Genomic DNA, 25,572 nt, shown 5'->3' with positions numbered 1-25,572 from the left:
GTTTTCGTTATTGTTGTTGCGATTGTTTCCCTCTCAGAAAAAATACTTTGCTCTTCCCAAGCCCTTGCAAATATAGTTTGTCATGTCCCACATAGTGGTAGTTATGTCTTTACTGTTTTGATTTGAATTTATATACCTTTGTTCCACCTACAGAACATCTATAACCATTGTATTCATTGGAAGCTAAATTGCTTCTTATTTTCTAGCAAATAAATGTGCGCTTTCTTTTGGGTCCAGTCATATCTCAATAACAACAGAACTGTTGATGAATATTTCTGCTTTAAAGATTCCAAACCTTTCAGTGAGTATTTTTTAAGACAACAAGCTCACATTTCCAGAGAGATTACAGGTAGAAAATGGTATTAATGAGCCATAACTCCTATATTTTTGCTCTTTGTTTATAAAAATGTTCGAATATTAGCAAGCAGTTATGGTAGCAACTTTACTAAGAAGGAAATATTAACATTTTCATTCTTGGCTCATTTTGTTGATGTGTTTCGTTAATCTTTTACTGAGAGGTTTCAGTAAGTAGGTTTAAGGTGATCATTTTGAAGTATCGGATAAGCGTTTACTTGCATGGTGCGTTCCTCCATTCCTCAGAGACACTTGCTTGATAATGAGAATACTCATACCGAGCACTTACTGAGGACCTGATCCTGTGCTAAGTGCTTTTCACATACTGTCTCAGCTCAGTGAGAAGTCGATTATTTAAGGAAACTGGAACAATCTGTACGGTTTGGATAAGTAAGAATGTAAGTAACTTCTGGAGCTATTGACAGCTGCAGGTCCTTGGCTATTCAGAATTTCAGGGCGAGTGATGACATTTAATGTAGTTGGATTGCAGCTGAACATTTTACGGGGAAGGTAAGAGGATTCTTTAACAATTTGGTAAGCAGATCAGACCTGTATCTAATATAACTCTGCCTTTTAAAAATGTCTTTAAGTTTTCATTTCTGTAGGAGTCAGATAAATTAGGTTTATTTCAGCAGCAATAGTAACTGACAGGAACACCTATCTTTCCTTCTCTGTTTTTATCTATTTTTATGTGTGTAAGGAGGAAAATAGCAAAACTCTTTGACAAGCACCACTGTTATATTCAAATTCTGTCCTTCCATGCAGACTGCTGTGAACATGTATTATCACTGTGGCATGTCTGCATTTTTCACAAACCCGAAAGAGCCAAAACCAAGTAACAATTGTCTCTAGACAAACAAGAGAGCTAACAAAAAGAACAAAGAGCTAACAAAAGACTAACAAGAGAACAAACACTATTAAAACTTGGAATGCCGAGTGCTATAAAAATTCAACTTCCATTTGGGAATCACTGGTTTGAAAGCATTTCTGGATTCAAGAATGTTTGGTGGAGGAAGTAGCAGAGAAGATAGTGTAGAGAAAAACGTTGTCTTGTCAAAAAATAATGCAAAACAGTGGTGAAGAGGAAGTAAACAGTAAATACAGTGCTCGTTTGTTTCAAATTCAGGATTTATGTTCATCCAAAGAGTGAAGCTATTTAAACCCATGTGTGTCGAACATAACTCTCCACAATAATTGCTGTTATATATATATTTAAAAACCAGTACATTCTTTTCTACCTACCCTGAAGAATATCTCCTTTGAAATTTTATTAATCTGACATGATATTGTATGGAAGCCCTAATCTTTAAAAGCAAATATTTTAAACTAAAGTCGCAACTTTGTCCTGTTTTTGAATCAAAAAATGTTATATTGAGTGTTATATTGAGGGTGTTGTTTGGGGAAAATAAGTTTGATACAGTTCTTTTTTTTTTAAAGATTGGCACCTGAGCTAACAACTGTTGCCAATCTTCTTCTTCTTTTTTTTTCTCCCCAAATTCCCCCAGTACATAGTTGTATATTTTAGTTGTGGGTCCTTCTAGTATGTGATGCCGCCTCAACGTGGCCTAATGAGCGGTGCCATGTCCATGCCCAGGATCCAAACCCTGGGCCACCAAAGCAGAGCGCGCAAACTTAACCACTCAGCCTTGGGGCTGGCCCCCTGATACAGTTCTTAACTGGGTATAGAATAGTATCTCTGTGTGTGTGTGTAAGTATATATCTATTTACATATATTGTGTGTGTGTAAATATATATATTTACACACATATAAAAAAATATATGGAGAGAGAGACAGAGAATGTGAATATCCATTTGTTCTAGCACAATTTGTTTGAAAACATTATCCTTCCCAGCCTCCAGAACTGTGAGAAACAAATGTTTGTTGTCTAAGCCACACAGGCCATGGTGATTTGTTACAACAGCCTGAGCAGACAAAGATGCCCTTACTCTCTACGCACAACAGAGGCCCCTCTTCCAGTCTGCTCTCTTAGGTGACTCATCCCACGGCTTCTCCCATGGGAATATACTTCTTCTGCTGGGGTTGACCTGAGGGCGGGGACAGGAGAAAAAAAAGAGAAAAACTAAACATGCACTTTCCCCCACTCTCTCTGGCTCACACATGGTCATATTCTCAGTCCTCTAGTGAGAGTTTCTGATCCCTGTGCTTGCTGCACAATTCTCCAGTAGGCCTGTTCTCAGATCAAAGCTACAAGATTAGAGGAAAAAAAAACAAAAACACCCAAGAAACTCACCACCCCCTTATTGGTCATTCTTCAGATTTTAACTTCTTTCCCATTCACTTGTTATTATTTACTTTTAGAATCTGCAAGTAGTTGCTTTTTGTATTTTATCCAGAATTTTTCATTGTAATCAGTGGAAGAGATTGGCTGTACTGGGTGTAGCCCAGCTTGGTCAGCACCAGAAGTCCTTTCCTCTGGTTTTGAGATGGTGTTCCTTCCTTCTCCATGCAGGGTTGATCTCTTAGAAAATGTCAATTTTCAGAATGAGTTAGCTTGCATGGGGTTTGTCAGACGTTTTTTGCTGTTTCTATTTCAATAGATTATCATGTGCAAACTTTATTTGATCTAGGAAAAAAGGATAAAGAAGAATGAGCATTCTCCCCTCAAAGAATATGCTATTTAGTTGAGTGATGCAGTTAAGAAATTATAGAATCAATAATAGAATATTATCATATAGAATATTCTGATTATATGAAAGTACCATAAATGTAATATGGATGAATGGCTAAAGAAGTTCACAGAGAGAAGAGATCAAGACAGGCTTTGTGGACTTCATAGCATTCAAGCAGACCTTGAAACACGAGTAGGACTTGAACGTGAAAGGATGGGGAAGAAGTGCATTTTGGACAAAAAAACAGCATGAACATGGGTATTGTGGCTAAAACATGTGGGAGCAACAGAAGGAAGCGTGAGTCATCCAATTTCTGTAGGGAAGCATAAACGCTGTCTAACACTCACACGTAATCCTCCGAACCTAAAAATATTTCTAAAATGTGACAGAATGAAACTTTTACATACTTATAAGTTTTATTCTTTTCTAATTTCCCTCCTCACTCCCTTTAGTTTCTTATGGATGTGATTCTCTTTTTATTAGTTGATTGTATCTAACATATTACAGTATTCTTTTGGCCTCATTTCTTCCTGAATATAGTGAACTGAGTTGTTCCCCCCATTCATATGTTGAAGGCATAACTCCCGATGTAACTGTATTTGGAGATGGGGCCTTTATGGAGGCAATTAAGGTTAAATGAGGTCATAGCATGGAGCCCTAAACTATTAACTGGTGTCCTTATAAGAAGAGGAAGAGATACCAGGGATATGCAGACAGGGGAAAGGTCAATGAGGACACAGCAAGAAGGCTGTGTTGTCTGCAAGCCAAGGCAAGAGGCCTCTGGAGAAACTAAATCTGCTAGCACTCTGATCTTGGACTTCCTGCCTCCAGAACTGTGAGAAAACAAATTTCTGTTGTTTAAGACAGTCTGTGGTATTTTATTACAGCAGCCCAAGCCAATTAATCCATTATATAATGCTGATACTGGAGGACAAGACTATCTTCTTTACCATATAAACTATAAGTTTTGTATCCAACTCTAACTTACATGCTAAAAAATATGATTACTTCCATGTGAGGGGACAAATTATCCAATGAAATGCTAAATTCGTGTTATAATGAGGTTGATTAAGTATATTATCCTGTTCCAGTCCCACTTCTTTTTTTTTTTTTTACCCCAGTAACCTTTTATTTTCTCCTCCTTCTCTTCTGATGTTCCATGTGAATTTGCTGTGCTCACTTTTGAAGAGTGGGACAGTATCTTTAGAAAATTTTCCAGAATCGTGGCTTGTATTTCCTGAAGCTTCGAAGAGGAAGAAAAAGAACAATAACCTTGGGGCTGGCCCCGTGGCCGAGTGGTTAAGTTCGTGCGCTCCGTTGCAGGCGGCCCAGTGTTTCGATGGTTCGAATCCTGGGCGCGGACATGGCACTGCTCGTCAGACCACGCTGAGGCAGCGTCCCACATGCCACAACTAGAGGAACCCACAACGAAGAATACACAACTATGTACCGGGGGGCTTTGGGGAGAAAAAGGAAAAAATAAAATCTTTAAAAAAAAAAAAAGAACAATAACCTTAATGCTGATTACATGTCACACAAGGTAGAAAGCTATATGGTTGGATACCATATGGTGATGGCAGATACTGGTTGACACTTTGTGACCCCACAACACGCTGGAAAAGAAACTGGGTGCCTCATGGTTCACTGTTCTCGTTCTTATCATAAAAGGGAGATGAGTGAGAATAAAGCAATAAATGTGAGCTCTTCTATAGTGCAAAAGCCCTGACTTCCAGAAAATATATTTCTGTCTGTAATAAGCTCACAGTTGCTAAGCAAATATACGACATATATGACAAATATGTACATATATGGCATTAAATATACAAGTGTTTGAAGCAAATACTAGGTCAACGATTATGTGAACACTTAAGGTTCCATGGCTATTATGAAGGTTAGATGATAGAAAATTATGCTTTTCACCTTATTTTTAGACCATTATATCTTTAATGGTCCATATTTCAAAGAGAGATCTGATGTCTCAATCCTTTCTCTTTCCCTGTTGTACAAATGACAGGAGATGGAAGCTGAGCAAGTGAAGTGACTTGCCCAAGGTCACATGAGCAATCAATGGCCAGGCCCAGTGTAGAACTTGCATTTCCTGATTTCTAGTACTCTTGGTGTTGTCATTGTCACCCAGTTAGCAAGAGCAGCAAATATTTTTAAAAATCAAATTTAACATTTCGAGAATGGTAATTTCCCAAAAGGAGTAAAAGAGGTTGTGTTGTTTCCACATGATTTTTGTAACTGCCGTTCTAGTAGCCTGCTCAATCTAAATGTCTCTGCTTCAAGAATATCATTTCTTGTAATAAATTAAAGAGTAAAATATTACTATAAAGCATAAACTGTAAGAAAGTGATGTGTGCATGCTTAAATCGCACAGAGACAAATCATAGTTTGACCAGCATCTTCTTTCTTCTCCCTTTCAGGAATGCAAGAAGGTGGCCTCTGATGATAGATCCTCAAGGCCAGGCTAATAAATGGGTCAAGAATATGGAAAAAGCCAATAGTCTCCATCTAATTAAATTAAGTGATCCTGACTATGCCAGAACTCTGGAAAATTGCATCCAGTTTGGTACCCCTGGTATGTAGCTGAATAACAAGTGTACATTATGGAAATGCCTGGAGAGGGCACAATTAACCCAAAACAATGTAGGTTGTTTCTTTTTTAAAAAGATAGTTGTGTCAGACTCATCTTAAATTATGACTTTGTTAACGTTTTTTATTATTTATTGATAATTAATCACGTGAGAACTTTAGAGAGTATAGTACCAGCAAGTTAGGACTTTTTTTATGTCTCAAGATTCATTTATGATGCTTCCTTTAATTTAGCTGTTTTAATTTTTGTCTGATGTTTGCAATTCTTTAGTTCTTATTATGACTCCACTTTTGCAATTAAAAGGGCTGCTTGATATGCCAAAAGTATTTTAACGTGACATTAGTCCAATTATCCATGTATTCTTTTCTTGACTTACCGTACAAAAGTGGCAGAGAGGTAAGTACACATTTTACATGGCTGACTATGATCTGCCATTTACAATGGAGAGACTAGAAATATGACAAGGACTTTTTAATAAAGCTCTATGCACATGTCACATTTGTCAAAACACAGAACAAAATACTTATGATTTGAGTAAATTGGGGTTATTAGTCACGTTTTAAATCCATGTTACCTATGAAATTTTGACTGTTTACTTGACCAAATAAATGTAAACATTATGAAACTACAACATATTTAGTCCCAGGACAAGTATAGTAAATCCCAGTTGCTGTTAGAGCTAGTACTACGTGGAAGAATCATAAAGAATATACAAGGTCGTCTTACAGACATTTTATTTTTGCATATTAATAACGAGTTAGTCTTTAAAATATTACAATTTTAGGTTCTGTCAAGCATGAAATGAAAAAATCTAAGTCTACCTACAAAATCTTGTGTTTATGTATATGGACACACAGACACACACAAGGGGTATTTCATTCTTAGAGTATAGTATGGGTGATGGAGGAGTTCCAGGAAAAGGGGGAATATGATCTCCACTATCAGATGTCTTGCTTGTTTAATAGATGGGATCAGACAATATGGGTAACTAACTGTAATAAAAACAGAAAATGGACATAGCTCACTAACCCTTATTGGGGCCGCTGTTCTGTTATGGGTAGGTGCATGGCTCTGCAATCAGAGTGCCTACCTCTGTTACTCAGTGCTTGGTTCAGTGACCTTTCTGAGGCTCAGTCTCCCTATCTGTACTTTGATCATATAGTATGAGGAAGAAATGAGTTACTGTACTTTGGGTACTTACAGCAGTGTCTGATAAGCTCAATATGTGTTGTTTTTTGGTCGGAGATTTACTATGTGTATTATCCTTTAATTGTATTAGCATTATATTTAATTACATTAGTATAATAAGAAAGGCACAGATGATGAACTATGAGAATTCAGAGCAATAGGAAGATTTCCTGAAGAAATTAACACCTCAAATACTTGATTTAAAATTACTTAATTAGACTTAAATGTTCAAGTAATTTCCTTGACACAGTAAAAAACAATTAAATGATAATCGAGCATCTACCGTGTGCTTGACATTCTGAAGATTTCTGTGATCTCAGGCATGTATCTTGATGTCCGTATTGCATCATTTTGGAGAGGAAACGGCCATAGAGACAATCTGTATAGTGTTTTTCAAACTGTGAGTCCCAACTGTGGGAGAGAAAACCAACTTAGTGGGTCATGACCAGCATTTTTAAATGAAATGCAATAGAAAAGAATGGAACCTCTTAGGCTGCATAGCATGGAGTAAAGGTAAGCAATATTTCATGAAATTTTAAAGTTCTATATGCAATGTGTGTACAGGACCAAGATTCAAAATATATTTCTTACTTGGAGTTGTGGCCACAGAATTCTGAAATCCAGTAGTAGTAATTCCAACCACTTCATTTGGTTAACCGGTAAGTGAGGTGTGGGAGAATGTTAGTTACCAAGACTGTATGCCTAGTCAAGGGGAGTGCTGCAACCTGTCCCCAGGTCTGATGCCTTAGTCCAGTGCCTTCTGTGTCACTCACAGTGGCTTTAACCTATGTTTTGGAATGAATACATTTTTTTTTTTTAAGATTTTATTTTTCCTTCTTCTCCCCAAAGCCCCCCAGTACATAGTTGTGTATTTTTAGTTATGGGTCCTTCTAGTTGTGGCATGTGGGATGCTGCCTCAGCGTGGCTTGATGAGCAGTGCCATGTCTGCACCCAGAATTTGAACTGGCGAAACCCTGGGCCGCCGAAGCAGAGTGCACAAACTTAACCACTCGGCCACAGGGCCAGCCCGCTGGAATGAATACTTTTAAAATGGATAATGATTATTTACAATGCTTGCTAACATGAATCATCAGAGAGAAGTGAAAAGTTTTAAATCTATTATAGAAAGAGAAACAGATGACAGATTTTATAACTATTTTTATATTGAACCTTCAAGTATAAGTATCGGTTACTGTTACAGTTTTAAAACAGAAGCAGTTAAAGACTCTTCCATTTAAGAAGTTACCTTTAGTTATTGACCTGTTCAAGGACAGTGGCTTTTGATCTGTCATCCCTCACAGGCAGCCGTGGTCGAGAAGGCAGAGGTCTTTGCCTTCTTCACCCACTGGCCTCTGCTCCCGCCAGAGCAGGCCTCCCTTTTTTTTTGTTTATATTGAGTTTTAAGATAAAATCCTCTTTGAAAAAAGTGTCCTGCTTTTTAAAAGAGTTTGAAAGCCAGTGTTCTAGCAAACAAAGATACGTCTGTATTAGTTACACGAGTGACTGAGGTGTGCCTAGGATAGTAATCATAAAAATACTGCTAAGTCAATTTGTTCCCAACTCAATAAAGCTGGAAAAATAAAATAAGATGAAATTTTAAATTTTTGAAAAAGAAATCAACTTGTAGAGAAGATCTTTTAATAGCTTTCCAGTAACTATGAAAATGAAATCTTTGCGTTGAGAGCAAGATCTATCTTATCTGAGCCTCCTTTACTTTTATCTTATCTCCCAGTACTTTACTTTCCCTCCCTCTTGCGTATAACATACCAGGGATGCAAAACTACTTCCGGTTTAATGTTCCTTACATTTGCTCATTTGTTGGTTCATTCGTTCACCCAACAAATATTTATTTTGCACCCACCACGTGGCACTGAAAGCACAGCATGAACAAGACAGACTTGGTCTCTGCTGTCTGTGAGCTTATTGAAGTAGAGGGAGAGAGAGGTTACGTGTGTGATGAGGGTTAGAAAATCGGAGTACAGGGTACAAGGGAGCAGCCAGGACGTGTAACAACACAGTGATGTGTCATATCTCTTAGCTTTCATTTGTGCTTTTCCATCCACTTGGTGAATTCCTTTAAATTTTACCCTTTAAGATAGAGCTCAGACACCTCTTTTTCTGTGTTATTTCTCTTGACCTGTCCAATGAAGTGCCAATTCTGGAGCGTTCACAGATGTCTGGTGTTGCCCTTGTTCTCATGTACATGACTGTGTGTTTCTCACCTCCAGACTCTTTAGGAGTACCCAGTCGGTGCTCAGTGATGGTTTGTTGAATCTACTTTGAATATGATATGCTCCATAGTGGAACATAATACCCAGAAGATTTTTTTCCTATGAATTTGAAGTCTCACATATAATAATGTAGGCAATTTATAATAAAAAATCTGATATCAATTAATGTCCTAAGTGCAAAAGAAATGTGAAAAGAGTACTTGGTTCTCTTTGTATTTCTGTTGCTACGGAGTACTGTTTTGAGTGAGAAGGTCTGCCTACTCAAAGATGTCAGCAGTCAGTGTCTGGATTCTCAGTCTTGGTTTCCCAAAGCTTTGCAAATACTGTGGTGGGCTGGTGCTTGGGAGTGAGAAAGGAGGCTTTTATATAAACCAGAATATTGTTAACTTTGATGATGGAAATATGAAGAGAAGCTTGTCTCATGAATTGGCTCCTGTATTTTTTTTTAAGATATTTTATTTTTATTTTTTCTTCTTCTCCCCAAAGTCCCCCAGTACATAGTTGTATATTTTAGTTGTGGGTCCTTCTGGTTGTGGCATGTGGGATGCTGCTTCACTATAGCTTGATGAGCGGTGCCATGTCCATTCCCGGGATCTGAACCAGCGAAACCCTGGGCCGCCAAAGCAGAGCATGCAAACTTAACCACTCGGCCGCGGGGCTGGCCCCTGGCTCCTATGTTTTAACATGAAACATATTTTGATTTAGTTAAAAGTTAAAGGAGTCAAAATAGTTAAATTAAGGATATCGTTCTGGGTAATTCATGTACCTTTGCATTTTTGTTATTTTTTTCATTTTTTTAAGTTTGAAATACTTTTGATTTTCCACTGAGGCTTATAATAGTAGTAAGTATTCAATGTTGGGAACATATTTCTTTGAGATCAGGATGCTATAGAAATCTTTCCTAACAGGCTTATGGCTTGATCCTATTAGTGATGAAATAAATTTTCACTTTTGAGGAAAAGAATCAAGTCTGCAATATTTAAGTTTTATAATGTATATTTTAGCTTTGAAAAAAGACACTTATAAGTATTAATATAGGCACTCAATTCTGTTTCAAACTAGGAAACAATTTATGGGGAGTAGGGAATGAAATTGTATAATATTATTTTTGAGTGAAAAATAATTTAAATATTATACTTTGTGAAAAAATTGTTGGTAATAGGGGCCGGCCCGGTGGCGAAGCGGTTAAGTTCGCACATTCCGCTTCTCGGCGGCCCGGGGTTCGCTGGTTCGGATCCCGGGTGCGGACATGGCACTGCTTGGCAGCCATGCTGTGGTAGGCGTCCCACGTATAAACTAGAGGAAGATGGGCACGGATGTTAGCTCAGAGCCAGGCTTCCTCAGCGAAAAAGAGGAGGACTGGCAGTAGTTAGCTGAGGGCTAATCTTCCTCCAAAAAAAAAAAACAAACAAAAAAACAAACAAACAAACAAAAATTGTTGGTAATAAAAGTTGAGGCTATTATGCAAAACTTGTGTTATATTTCATAAACAGAATTTCAGTTCATAACTAAAGCAAATTAATAGGTTTTAAAAATCTGATCATGTAAAAGTAAAAATGAGACATTGATATGTTATCACTGTTATTGTTTAGCATTATTAGGAGAGTTCTTTTCATTGCAATACAACAGGAAACAATGAGGGTTCTATAACGTGTGGAAAGAGGGAAGAATATTATCATACTCATAGACAATATGTTTCATCTAGAAAACCAAAGAGGATTAGCTGAAAAGCTATTAGAATAAAAGAACTCGATGGAGTAGATATATTCCAAAAAGAATATTTAAAAGAAATCAATAACTCCTGAGAAGAAAATAAATGGGTCATAATTCTAGTCAACTGGTAAATGGAAACAAAACAAAACAAAGTGAAACAAAAAACTTAGGACGTCTTTAATAATGCACAGTGCAAAAATGACAAAACTTCACAGAAAAACAAAAGAAGACTTAAGACATTGCTTTTTCACTGCAGGAAGACTAAATGTAAAAGTGTCAACTCTTTCAAAAATAAATGTTCTAGAAATAATACTAAACTTAACCTAGAAGAAAGAAAGTAAAAGAGGCAGTAAAAATTCAGTAGAAGAGTGAGTTTGGAATAAGTGCTGGGAGAAACTCTAATATACGTAAGCCTTTAATGCATTAGAAAGTAAGCATTATAACCCAATGGAAAAACAATAGGCCATTCAGCAAATGGTGTTGGACACGTTTACTTTGTGGAAAAATATATCAAATCAGAGGCTCACCTCACACCAAAATATGCTCCAGATGAATTAAAGAATTAAATATGAAAGAAAAAAAGACAAGCTATAAATACTAAAGGACAGCAGGGGAATAACTAAGTTGTCTTTGATGGGAAAGGACTTTCTAAGAAAATACACAATGAAAAAATTAAAAAGAAGAAGATTAAGAAATATGATTGTAAAAATTCATAATTTAAGCCAAGAAACATTATGTAAAAAAAATTAAAGAGAATATCAAGCAATCACAATTTATGGAATTTATTTGTTTCCCAATTTTGGCAATCAAACTATAATCAAAATATTTTAAGACAATGGGGAAATGTATTCCCTGCCTTGATATTTGAAGAAATTGTGAATTATTGATAATATTTTAAAGTGTGGCAATTTTTGTGTGTGTGTGTGAGGAAGATTGTCCCAGAGGTAACATCTGTGCCAATCTTCCTTTATTTTGTATGTTGGACGTAACCACAGCATGGCTTGATGAGCAGTGTGTAGGTCTGCGTGCGCCTGGGATCCGAACCCACGAACCCCAGGCCACTGAAGCAGAGTGTGCGAACTTAACCACCACACTATGGGGCTGGTCCCAAGGTGTGGCAATTTTTAAAGAAGAGTCCTTACGTTTTAGAGATACTTATTCAAATATTTGCAAATGAAGTTTTGTGATGTCTGGGATTTGTTTGTAAATAATCCAGAGTGAGATGAGGATTAGAGGAAATACGATTGGCTGAATTTTGAGTATACTATTCTTTTTAGTTTTGAAAAAGGTTTGAAAATTTCTACAACATAAAGTCAAATTATAAAAAGAAACATAAACAAATTTAAAAACAAGCAGAAAACTGGGGGAGGTATTTGCTACAACAATGTAAAAAATACAAATAAAGTTTTAAAACTTAGCACGTTGTGACAATTAGTGCTGTTTATTCCCTGTTATCCATATATCCATTCTCACCTTCTTCCTTACTTTTAGCACTCCCTGTGTTTACCTGTGCACATTGCATTCAGAGTAAAGAAATAATTTTTCTGACTTCTGTTGTGGTTGCATGTGGTCATGTGACTATGGTCTGCCCATCTCGATGTTACTGGATGCCAGCTCTGATTCCCGGGAAATATTCTTAAAAGATGTTTCTTCCTTTTCGATTTATTCTTTCTTTCTGATGGCTGGAACATGATGTTGTTTGAAAGGCCATTTTGGCCAGAGATCAAAGCCATATGCCAAGAACGGTGAAGCAGCAAGGGGAGGGGAGGGAAGGAGATGACTTGGCTCTCTGATGGTTTAGACACACTGTCCTTCCAGCTCTGCACTGATTACCTCAGGCTCCCATTTACATGAGATAGAAGTCCCTTCCTGTTCGTGTCACTATTATTTTGGGTTTTTTATCACTTAAAACTGAACCTAATTGTAAATAACATACCCCACAATAGGAAAATGGGCAAATACATTAACATACAATTTCCAGAAGAAGAAATGTAATTAGCCAAAGAGCACCTCAAACATCAAGCCCAAAATACAAATTTTAACAATATTTTTTTAACTATCAAATTGTGACAGTCACAAGTGTAGTATTTAATGCTGGCAGTATCACACGGTGATTAGGAGAGCCAGGTAAGGAGCCAGACTGCTTAGTTCACGTCCCTGCTTTGTCATTTACCAGCTGGTTTAACTGAGCCATTTCCTTCAATTGCCTGGCCTCAGTTTCCTCATCTGTAAAGCTGGGATGATAATAGTCCATGCTTTTTAAAGTTGTGAGGATGATGAGAAAATACAATGCCAGCGTGATGCCTGGTGTTTCTAAGTATAGTGATGTTATACGAAAACAGGTTAAAAACAAACAAAAAAGTGAGTGTTCATTGCAGCTCTGAAATCTCTACAGCCATTCAGAAGACTAATTTGGCAATATAAATAGCCTTTAAAATGTTCGTAACTGTCGGTTATTAATTGCACTTCTAGGACTGCAGCGTGAGTGAGTAATCAGAGATGAACACGAGAATTTATTCAAAAAGATGTTCACTGCAGCATTATTAACAGTAGAAAAATGGAAGCAATCTGAATAATAGAAGATTAATGTGTTTAATACATTATGATGCACTCATTATTTAACCATGAAAAATAATCATTTTATTCAAGCAGAAAATGAAAATGAGTTTAAAAATCATCAGACATGCCTGCTTTGGTTAATTAAGATCTCAGCAGTGAAGGAAATTGACAGGAAGACAGTTGTAGGAATTCATTTGGTAGGAGTACCCTTCGGGAAGGAGCAGACTATGTCTGCACGTCCCCTGCAATAGAGATCCAAATACGTGTCATCCAATGCCCTGAGCTCCTTCCTTCCCATCTGGATTGCACACCCAGTCCCTTAGGGACTCCTACAAGACACCATGGTTCAAGTTTGGCCGTGATAGCACTCCAAACACCGAAATGTAAGACTTTAATTTGGCGAATGTATTGAGAACCTTTACAATGTCCCTGATCTTTGATCCAGGGATTCCCCTTCTGGAATGCTATCGTAAGAAAGTATTCTGAAATGCAGAGTTTTTGTATACAGTACTACTTATAATATTGAGAACAGGAAACAATTCAAATATGTAATAATAGAGCACTGGTTTAAAAAATGAGAGAACATCAATATGATAGACTGTTACACAGTAATTAAAAGCATGTTTATTAGTTTTTAATAAAATGGGGAAATACTTGTGCTATAATGTCAAGCAGAATAATTAGGATGCAAAATTAGATATATTGTTTAGTCTCAACTGTGTATAGAAAAAGATGAATAAAAAATAAGAGAAAAATACAATTTATTCAACAAATAATTATCATATAGGTATAGTTTTGCATCATGTTTCTATCAACTTATATATGGTATGAGTCAATTATGTAAAATATTTAGGGAGAAGGAGAAAGAGAAGATTGAGAAAATCTAAGTAGAAGTAGTTTTCCCTTCGGTTAAAAGATAAAGTGAGGCACATCAAAAATTTTAAGAGTTTCTTTGAGTAAAAATCTATTAGAATCAGGCAGTGCCAAACTGGAAGTGCTTAGAGCATTCTGCCAACAGGAGCCAGGAGAAAGACAGAGAGAGAAAGGGTGGAAGCAAAGAAAGGAAAGTGATTGGCTACACTTTAAAGCCTCATTGGCTGTGATTGGTTGTCCTTAGCATTTTGATTTCATAACCTTGAGGCATTTATAGGCTTAAATTTGGGGTTGCTTATGTAAGCCACCGTGGCCTTAGAGCCATCTCAGTCTAATGGTGTCCTTGTCTAATTAATTTAGCATTTCTTTATTCTTTCTTTATTTTCCACATGTTCTATAACAAGCTACTATATGAGTTACTTTTATAATGAGTTACTTTTATAATTGAAAATATAGTAACCATTTAAATAGCTGCACCTGGAAATGCTTTTTCTCTGGTGTCTCAGATGGATATACTTCACTGCCATCATACTTGGGCACATAGTGAATCCCAGACCAGGTGGGGAGTCCCGAGTAGAACTATGGCTAAGGAATATGGAAGCAGGCAGGATGACCAGGCAGACCCACCAATAAAGCCCTTCCCACAGACGTCCAGTTATTTTTATGGCATCATTTCCTTATACTCGAAAGATAAAAATTATGGGTAACTAGGAACAGCGGCAATCTCGAAGGCTGAAAAAATTGGAGGCTTGAAAGTTTACAGTCAATACTTAAAATAACATGGAATCGTTTTCTGATTTTACTCCAGTGTTGCTAGAAAATGTTGGAGAAGAACTGGATCCAATCCTGGAACCTCTTCTACTAAAACAGACCTTTAAGCAGGGTGGGAGTACGTGTATCCGACTTGGAGATTCCACCATTGAGTATGCACCAGACTTCCGCTTCTATATTACTACAAAGCTGAGAAATCCTCATTATCTTCCCGAAACATCAGTAAAGGCCAGTATCTAAAGTGAATGTTTCTTTATCAAATTTTATCATTAATGACTGTATTTTCCTCCTGAGCCATAAGGAAAACAGGTCTTCCTAAGAAAAATGGATTTTGTCCTTGCATTTCCTGAAATTGCTATAATAATTTCCAAATATTGCTTTTGTGTGTGCAGGATACAGTGAAAAACGACAGTGAAAATCCAATTTCTAAAACTGATATTATTCTTAGATTTTCATTGTTAAAAATTGATGACGTATATGCGCGTTGTTTCTTTGTAATGAATGATGGTATGCTAATTCTTGGAATTGGAATTTAGGAACAGAACTCCATTCTTCTTTCTCAGAATAAGGTTGTTGCTATCTGATTTTGCATAATTACTTGAAAGAACTGTTTTCGATCACTCGTTCTTTTAAAATACTAAAAATCCCTTTAAAGAGTAAAGTTAGTTTAAGGTTTCAGTCAGTGACTAAAACGACTTGAGACGTTAATCTGCAACTGAGTCCTGAAGGTTATTCCACTTTTTATTCCCAATTCTTAGCCTCAGTTGGCACTTGATAAATGTTTGTGAAATGAGCGGATGAGTGAGGGAGGGAAGGAGGGCTGCCTTTCATTTACAGAAGCTAGTGGGAGAGGATGTTAAGAAATATTGATTCAGGTTTTGAAAGTTACATAATAGAGGCAAGATTTATGCAGGGAGTTTAAATGCTGTCCTTTATTGGAGAGATTTAAATTGAGGTAGGCATCTGTGTGCAGCGAGGCAGCGGAAGCACTGAAATGATGTAATTCATTCCCTCCAGGATGAGTAAAGGTGGTCCCTGCTCTCCAGACGTGTACATTGTAAATAACGTGTAGGTAAGGTGACTGTGTTGATGACTTGGAAGACAGAGAGGAGCTCGGAGTCGGGGACACACACTTTAGACTGGACATTCAGGGATGCCAGGAAGACTCAGGGAAAGTGGGGCGACCATCGAGCTTAGTTTTAAAAACACAGTGTTAAAATATGGAAATTCTTGGCCACTGTTTTAATAAATTAAAATATAATACGTTATCTAAACACCTACACGTTGTACACCCATTAGGAGAGGCAGTACCCGGCAGCAGTTAAGAGTGTGGATTTGGAGCCAGACTACCTGGGTTCATATCCCAGCTCTCTCACGTGCCAGTGTGTGACTTTGGCCATGTTACTTAACCTCTCTGTGCCTCAGTTCCCTAGTCTGTGTGGAATAATAAATAGCTCTGTCTCATAGTGTAATGTGAAGACTAAATAAATTAATCTATGTAAAACGTTTAGAATAACCCAGCACACAGTGTTATATGATTGTTAACTATTAGCATCATTAACTTTTAAATATAAGTGAGAAAAAATGAAATATAAAAGATATGGTAATATGGAAATATAAAATAATATGGAAATATAAAAAATAATGGAAATATAAAAAAATGGTAAAATCTCAAAGCCGTGTAAATGATATGGAAATCCTTTTTTGCTTGTCAATAAAATCTATGAAAGTATCACAAATAACATGAACAATTCTTTGCTCACTAATAACTAGTTGTTGTTATAAGTCATAAACCACTGTGGGGAGGGAACTGATCTATGATTATCAAAATCCTTCCGATCCCCAGAGTGTCTTGTGGCTTCATTATTTTTAATTACTGCGATTGATTAAACGGGGATTAGAAAACATAGTGAGGCAGTTGCTTGCTTTCATTTACAAATTAAAATACTTCTTCTTGATCTTATTTTTAGGCTCTTTTATGTACCTTTTGCTTTCAAAAGCACCCAAGGGATGATACCATGCTGCTATAATCTTTTTCAATCTAAATGAAAATAAAATTATGAGACCATATTTGTATGATTTTAAATGTTTACTTGTGAGCAAATGGCTAGATTTGCAAAATCTTGATCTTGAAAGATCCAGCATTAGTGGAACGTAAATGCTTACTTCTTTGTGTCTGAATACAATGAGGTGAAAGCTGTAAAACGTGCATTTCACCAGGCACTGGGACTATGTTTTGGGATTAAAGCAAATGTAACCTGTGCACTTGGCTTCATGTGCCAACAGGGAAAATCTTTCGAAAGCTTTAATTATAATGTTTCTATGAATAAATGCCAGAGCAGTAGAGAATTATATAACAACACTTCATGAGTTTTTTGAATTGCTCGATTTCAAGAATTGTTTATTATCTCATTTAAATTCGTGATTATGCCCATGTAATCTATACTTGGTTGTGTCCAAGGCCCGCCATGGGGCAAGCGAGGGGGGCAAGTTAGCCCAGAGGGCCGCTCCTGGAGAAGGTGCCTGGGTTTGGGCAGAGGAAGGAGTCGCCTTCCTGGGACTACTGTAAGAAGCTGTTATACACTTCCTGATCGCAGGTAGGACATTGTACAAAAACAAAATTACTTTGTTTCTGCAGAAGAACTATTCTCTTACTAGGAAAGGCAGGGGGACACAAGGTCTCCCAGTCAGCAGCTGGAGCTGAAGCACATGCAGACGCTTCATGGTCAGTGTGTACAGGATCCCACAACCAGTTCAGTGTAGCTAAAATGAAAGACTCATGGAAAAGCGGAGTGGGAGGTGATGCTCAAGACATGAGTGCAGACCTTAACTCGACATGATGGTAGGCAGATGGCAAAACAGATATTAAAAAAAGGGAGGGTGTTTCCAATTAAGCCAAAGTCAAATAAGTGTTTATTAGCTTGTGGGTTCATTGGTGACCAGAGCCAGAAAGTTTCTGTAGTTTATTCTGTGTGCGTTGATGGGTGTGTGAGGGCAGGGATGAAAGCGGACTGTAGAGGGCTGAAGAATGAAATGCGGTGGAGACAGAAAGCATATATAAATCACATTTTCAGTAAGTAGGCACAAAGAGAAATCATGTGCCTCCAGTGAAGACACAAAGAGAGATGGTTCCGTAGCTGAAAGGGATTGTGAGAGCAAGAGAATGATTTATTTGTTTGTTGTTTGCTTTTTAAAAGAGAGACCTGAGCATGATTACTTTCCCATTTATGGGAGAGAACCGAGAGAGACCTGCCGGTGAGAGCCATTAAGTATCGGGAGAAAGCGTTTGCTAGCAGACCACATCTTGATGGACACCATCAACATGTACAATCCTTAGTTCACAATAGTGGCTGATTATTATATTGTAAATACCATATCATAATATGTTATTATGTATAATGTAATATACCATATTGTAATATGATTATATTATGATATGCAATATGATTATCAGATCGTAAATATCATATATACTTTTCTCATGACAAGTAAACACCGTGTTCTTTTTTCTCTATCTCACTTTGTAAGATTTCCTTTACTTTTTGATCCCATGAGGATCCTTAAAATACAAACCAGCTTGTCCAGCCAATATGAAGCATGGCTTCCAACCTGATTCTAATTGATTTAGTGATTAAATAGTTGTCAGAAATTGGACCAGTTTGAAATAAGAATGAATTGATCACCAAATAAAACCCTTTGAAGTATTACATTTATGACTATGAGAAACTTTAGCGGGTTTTTAATCCACAATCAAGCTTGCCTATATCTTTAATCATAGTCTACAAATTCTACTTTTCACACGTACTATTGTAGGAAATAGAGTCTATTTTAAGGTCAGAACTTGAAGCATATAAGCAGAGCCTTTCTCAATAGAAATAATGATGCAATTTTTGTACATTCTTTCATTTATAGGTAACATTATTAAACTTCATGATAACTTCTGAGGGAATGCAAGATCAGCTTTTGGGAATTGTGGTGGCACGAGAAAGGCCCGACCTTGAAGAAGAAAAGCAAGCCTTAATATTACAAGGAGCTGAAAACAAAAGGTTTTAAACGTTGTAAAACAGAATTATTCTTAGTTGTTTCATGATCACTTAGAATGAATTAAAGTACCTTTTAAAGATCTATTTTGTTAGATTTAATAGATGCATTGAATGGGAAGATTCAAGAGGAAGATGTAAGGTGTTACAATGCCTCTGTGTTAATTTGGAAAATTGTGATATGCAGTATGTTTTTACGTGCTCTGGAAGAAGTAGAAGCCCTGCTCCAAGCCAAGGCAGTGCATTTTCAACTATTCAAGAAAGCTGTAACACTAAAGTTTTAGTGTTCCTTATGAAACTGAGGTTACCTGTTTTCACTGGAGCACAATCTGAATATGTTGCAGCCCACTTTCTGCTCATAATACCTGACCATAATATCGCAGGTAGAAACAGTAAAGCTCTATAAGTCAGGAAAAATTTCAAAATAAATGGAGTGATCCTTTCTGTTCACTCGGGGCTGAGAAGCTTGATGGCAGAGAAGACTGGCTTACCATCTCTCTCTCTAGTTACCACATAAATGATCATTAGAAAGAGAAGTGGAGCAGAAAGCCCTTTTTGACATTTTGTAAGATAAGAAATTAATTATACAATACCACTGTTCTGGATATTTGTCACAAAGTGATACATTTCTTTAGGTTACAAGCTCTTTGTTTCTTATAAAAGAATGTACACGTGAAGTGATTTTAGATTTCTTTTTCTTCTGAGAAAATTGTGTTTTATTCCAGGCAGTTAAAAGAAATAGAAGACAAGATTTTAGAAGTTCTTTCATCTTCAGAAGGCAATATATTAGAAGATGAAACTGCTATTAAGATATTATCTTCCTCCAAGGCTTTGGCTAATGAGATTTCTCAAAAGCAGGAAGTAGCCGAAGAGACAGAGAAAAAGATTGATACCACCCGCATGGGCTATCGTCCTATTGCCATCCATTCCACCATCCTGTTTTTTTCTATTGCTGATTTAGCCAACATCGAGCCCATGTACCAATACTCACTGACTTGGTTTATTAACCTTTTTATCCTGTCTATTGAAAATTCAGAGAAATCAGATGTTTTAGCAAAAAGGTATGTAAATGAAATACTAATTAATACTAATACTAATTAATGCATGAAAATTAAATAGTAATTGGTGGCTTTCACTGTTGTTTCAGAATGATGTGAGCATTGCAGCTACATAGCTAAAATGAAGTTGATTAATCATTGTACCAGAAATAAATTTGAGTTAGAAATTGAACAGATGTGACCAAATTTGGTCTGCCAGGAAATTGTTTACGGACATTTAGGATTATAATGTAAATCTAAAAAGAGGAAATATTTACCTCTGTTTATTGTTTGCAAAATGTATTTATGATTGGAGGTATGGAAAGAGTGAGTAACACTCCCTAAAAGATATGATTCTTACCCCCTGCAAGCTTGCATTCCAAAAGTTACAAATTCATATTTTGATATACACATATAGAAAATGTGTCAAGTAATACAGTTGAAAAAAATACTCTGTTGTGATTATTCTTATTTACATAAAATACCTTATTCTACTGTTGGCTCTTACAGTAAATAATGGAATTAAGACCTTACTTAATAGTAAGTCTGAGAGAATAAAATTTCTTTTTATTTGTTATCAGTGAGAAATTTTGGTTTGGTATTAAAACATGTTTTTAATAGAGCCTAACAGGAAATTACTTCTTGAACAAAGAAAATAATTACTTGCAGCCTTTGCCCTTTGAGCTTTATTGGTCCACGTGGAGCTGGATGCTTCACTTTCTTCAGTGTTCCTACCCACAAAGGAAACTCAATGCTTATCGCTTGCAGTTAAGAATGTTATTGTAGAAATCCAAAATGCTAATCTTTTGAAATCTGAGTTGAATTCCTTTCATATCATGGTATAATTTTCCTAAATTTTGAATACTCTTAGACTCAGCAATTTTTTGTTCATATCATTCATTAGCTTAAGCTTGAATGTGAGACTAATAAAGGCGTGAGACCGTCACTTGGCTTGGCAAACAGTTTTTCAGATGTGTGCTGTGACAAAGGGAGGAGGGGGAAGAAAGAGTATCTTTAGGGAAGAAAGACATGATGGAAAAGTTAAAAGTTTGTTTTTATATTATGATATTTGAAAATGTTTAGTTTATTTCTCTATTTCTTCCGGTATCTGAAATTCTCAAGGTTAGCAAGGATTACTGAAATCGAGAAAACAAGATTTCGAGTGCCCTTTCTTAGGAACGTTCCCTGCCATTTGCATTATGTTAGTTAATTGAACAAGCATGTCTGGTTTTCACACTGGATTCTGAGTTTCCTGAGGCAAGGATTTAAAAAAAAATATTCCCAGAAGTTATCCCAGTGCCAGTCACGTGGAGCCACACAGTAAATGATGTTCTGTTTTTCACTGCAGTTCTTAATTTCTATCTTGGTCAACACAATAACCACCAGAATGTTATCATCTTAACTAGTTTAAAATCAAGGTATTTACTGGAGTCTAGAGGAGAAAATTTCTTTGCTCTGTCACTTAAAGACTTATTTTGTGTACAAGATTTAAAAATTAGAACAATTTTATGCTTTAAAAATAATGATTGGTTCCTTTATTATCTCTTGTTATATCAAATTAGAACTCACCCACAGATATGACACCTATTTCTTCATAACTGTGGTAGAATCCCTTACAATTTATAGAAAATCAAATCCTTTTACCCAGATGTCAGACTGGGATGACATCTAGAAAACAAAATGTGCCTTTTACTTTTTAGATAAAATCCTTTAATTTAGAAACAATGAAAATCATATTTATGATGACAGTGATCCTAAAAGTATAATGCTGGAACCAAAGAGTAAACACAAAAAATGTACTTGAAAAATTTCACTGAAGTTATTAGTATACATTCAGAAACATGCAGAAATCAGAAGTATTTGTTCAATGAATGTTCATAAGTGAGCACACCTGTATAACTAGTAACCAGATCAAGACAGAGAACCTTGTCAACAGCCTGGAAACCCCACTTCATGTCCCCTTCTAGGAACTAATGCCCTCCCACAAGATAATCACAGTCCTGACTCCCAACACCGAAGGTTAGTTTCTCCTGTTTGAGAACGTCGTGTAAATGGAATCACACAGTATATGCTCTTTTGTGTTGGCATTTTGCACTCAACATTGTGCTGGTGCAATTCATGTTGTTTTGTGCAGTAGTTTATTCACTCTCATTGATAAATTGTATTCCGTTGTGCTAGTATATTGATGGGGAAGTCTAAAAGCAAAATGGTCTCCCAACTCAGAAACTTTCTCCACAAAGGTAGTAGAGAAAAAACAGTTATATTATTAAATAAGCATTAAACTGGAACGTGATGCACATCACAGGCAATCCACTAAGAGATTCAGAGACAGAAATCTCATCCTAACTTTACTGCTAATTGAGGTGACCTTCTGTGTTAGCAAACTGGCTTTATCCAGAGGAAACACAAACATCTCTCATCTTTATGTCAGGAGGTGGTTTTGCAATTGGAGCCAGGTACCCTCTGAAGTCAGGCTCCTCCCTCCCACAGAAACTGGGAGAGAGGGGCACTGTCTCCCCTGAGGTTTACATTTTGAAGAGATGGCTCCCAGGTCTTTGAGAAACACAGTCCTGAGCCATGAAGCTGACAAAAAGCCTAGCTAGTTTTTGAAAGGATTTATATACGTTTCAGAGAGAAGAAAGTACTTATAATTTTAAGTTTTCAAAAATAAATACTCTAAGAGAGAGAGGGGAGAGAAATCTCTTTCCTTATTTTCAATAGGGAAAATTAAACCTCTTTTAATTTTCACTTGTCCTTACACTATACCACAAGTTATTTATTCTACTGCTGGGGACATTGGGTAGCTTCCATTTTGGGGCTTTTTAGGATTTTGCTGCCTTGAACATTTTTTTTTTTTTTTTTTGAGGAGGATTAGCCCTGAGGTAACTGCTGCCAGTCCTCTTCTTTTTTCTGAGGAAGACTGGCCCTGAGCTAATATCCATGCCTATCTGCCTGTTCTTTATATGTGGGATGCCTATCACAGCATGGCGTGCCAAGCGCTGCCGTCTCCGTACCGGGGATCCGAACCAGCTAACCCCGGGCCGCCGAAGCGGAACGTACGCACTTAACTGCTGCGCCACGGGCCGGCCCCTTTTATTTGGGCCCTTTTATTTATTTTGTTCTTTTATTTGGCTTTTGGTGCCCCTATGTACACATTTCTGGTCTGTACATTTTCAGAAATGGAGTTGATGATCACAGGGTGTACATCAGTTCCGTTTTAGTAAATAATGCCAAATAGAATTCCAAAGTGGCTACAGCAAAAGAGACTCTTTTAGCCAGACTTGTTTAATCTTTTTCTTTTTTGGTAAAATAAGAGTTTTCAATTAAGAAGCTAGCTCCCATTTAGAAATAAGATAGAATCAGTTCTAATAAGAATCATTTGTTTATCTGTCCGTCATTTATAAACATCAGATGACCTGTGGACTTTAATCAGCTATTGGACTACGGGCTATACCTCGGGCGTAGAAAGCGTGTGACTGTTAACACCAGGCTACTTAATTGTTTTAGAATCTTAATATCGGTCTAAAGTTATTTCTCATTTCCTTTTACTCAGAGATAAAAATGTATTTCATCTTTGTCTTCTGATGGTTATTATTCATAGTAATTATCATTTAGCTATGACACCAAATATACACTACGTTATGACAACTGTGGTATATACTGTGAAATAGCCATAAAAATTTGAACCATCTGTTTTTTATAAAATTTTCAATGCATCAGAATTTATTATAGCCAAATAAACAAATAACTGTAGCAAAAAAAAAGTACAGAGACAAGCATCTAACAAGGATATAGCTTTGTTACAGGGACCAAACGAAAATCTTCCTCTCAGAAATACATGTAAGTGCATACACTCACACACTCACTCACATAGTTTGTTTTCTTCCCACTACTGTCAAAATCATTTTCCTCAGGTTATAATACTCTTCTGAAACGTAATTTTTAGTAGCTTCCCACTATGCCATTTTATGAATATACCATAATTTTCTTATTGTAAGAATTATAAGTAGTCTCTAGCTTTTGTATTATAAATAAAGTGCAATAAATATAAATGTCCACATCATTGATTATTTCCTTAGGCTAGAAATCCAAAATTAGGACAAAAGTGTTCACTTCTTTCAGTCTCGATGTAAATTCCTTTCCTGGAAAGTTATTCAAATGTACGCCTCCATCGGAGCAACATGAATGATCTTATAGCACTGTATCACACATCAGCATTGAGGATGATAGTTTTTATCCTCTTTTTCTCTGTAACAGATTATTAAAGTATCATATTTTATTCTGCATTTTTATCACTAGTGAGACTGAACTTGAATTCCTGGTAGGATTGGCCCTTACCCTTTTCCCTTCAGTCTCCCAATCTGCAAGAGGAAATTTGTCTTAAAGTGCAGAAATTTTTATTTTATTCTAGAAAGACCAAATCTGAGTCACCCTGTATTAATTGTACAGGTATAGATGAGGCAAATTAAATGCCAAGTGTGAAAAGACCATCTATTAGCATAGAAATGGGGACAGGAATAGTATAATTATTTTAAATCTTCAAAGAATTCAACTCTATTTCAGCAACTACTTTCAAGGGGCTTTCTACCAAGCCCTTTTTCACAGGTCTCACCTGGAAATAAAATACATCAAGTTGTAATTCTCTTTGTGGGGAAGCTGGCAGAGGGTAAAATAAAGACATAGGCCGGTAAGGAAAACAATAGAGCGAGGGTGATCAATAGCTTAGGGTATCAGTTTGGAAATAGTCAAAATATGGTCGTACTGGTAGATTTTTTTTTCTAGACACATTTAGAAACACCAATATAATTTTGCTTAATCATAATACTTTGCTAATTTTTCCTTCAGATAAATTGATCTGCTTAGAGAGTTTGGGCCATTAATCCATGTCAACCATTACTCTCTACAAATGTTTTTAGTCACTTATTTATTTCTGTTATAACTATTATAACCTATGTAATATAACTATTTTTAAAAGTTTTGTTTCAACGATAGTTTCTTTCCCTTATGAGATAAGTGGAAATGCTTAAGTTGTTATATTCATGTTAGGAATTATTATGAATACGGATCACACATGTTAGCACTTACTAGAAAGTTGTTAGTTGGAAATGTTGGAATTATTCATATGTCTTTGTTTTGTCTACATGGTAAATAAAAATGTAAATTTGTTCCAGCTTTGTGATTTCTCCAGCTTTCATAGATTTATGAGCAGAGTAGCGCACTGCTAAACTTAATGTTACCTTAATAAAGGAGCTATTAATTTGAGTCTGTTCATTTAGTATAAAATAGAGAACATTTGGAAGTCTTTTGGAATAAGGAAGTCAAATTTTACCCCAAGCAATGTTTTGTAGTTAAAAGTAATCCGTAAACCTTTAAATGTAATAGATTAATAAACCACACGTTGACTTTTTTCCAAACGGAAGATTAAGCTTTTAAAAAATCAGTCGACAGTAAAATGCAGTTCTGCTGCAGTGTTTCCGCATTGCGTAGCTCTCAAATTGCTGTACCTGCTTAATGAGGATCTTTGATTGTTTTGGGGGTAATTGACTAGAAAGCTTATGAGAAGAGCATACATCTAAACG

At 36.4% G+C, this 25,572-nt stretch overlaps 1 protein-coding gene across 2 annotated transcripts in view; it reads left to right on the top strand.

Moving 5' to 3' along the window:
• The window catches only part of DNAH7 (dynein axonemal heavy chain 7), a 236,331-nt gene that overhangs the window by 163,263 nt on the left and 47,496 nt on the right, over positions 1-25,572 (top strand). For both annotated transcript variants that reach the window (XM_014835173.3, XM_070508274.1), the window contains 4 exons: positions 5,412-5,566; positions 14,954-15,144; positions 18,829-18,962; positions 19,682-20,017. In XM_014835173.3, coding sequence (XP_014690659.3) covers positions 5,412-5,566; positions 14,954-15,144; positions 18,829-18,962; positions 19,682-20,017 — 816 coding nt within the window. The remainder of the gene's footprint in view (positions 1-5,411; positions 5,567-14,953; positions 15,145-18,828; positions 18,963-19,681; positions 20,018-25,572) is intronic.

Source organism: Equus asinus, chromosome 4 (genome assembly GCF_041296235.1).
Source record: "Equus asinus isolate D_3611 breed Donkey chromosome 4, EquAss-T2T_v2, whole genome shotgun sequence".
NCBI lineage: Eukaryota > Metazoa > Chordata > Mammalia > Perissodactyla > Equidae > Equus > Equus asinus.
The sequence above is the reverse complement of the archived record's forward strand: the minus strand, read 5'-3'. Positions and strand labels throughout refer to the sequence as shown.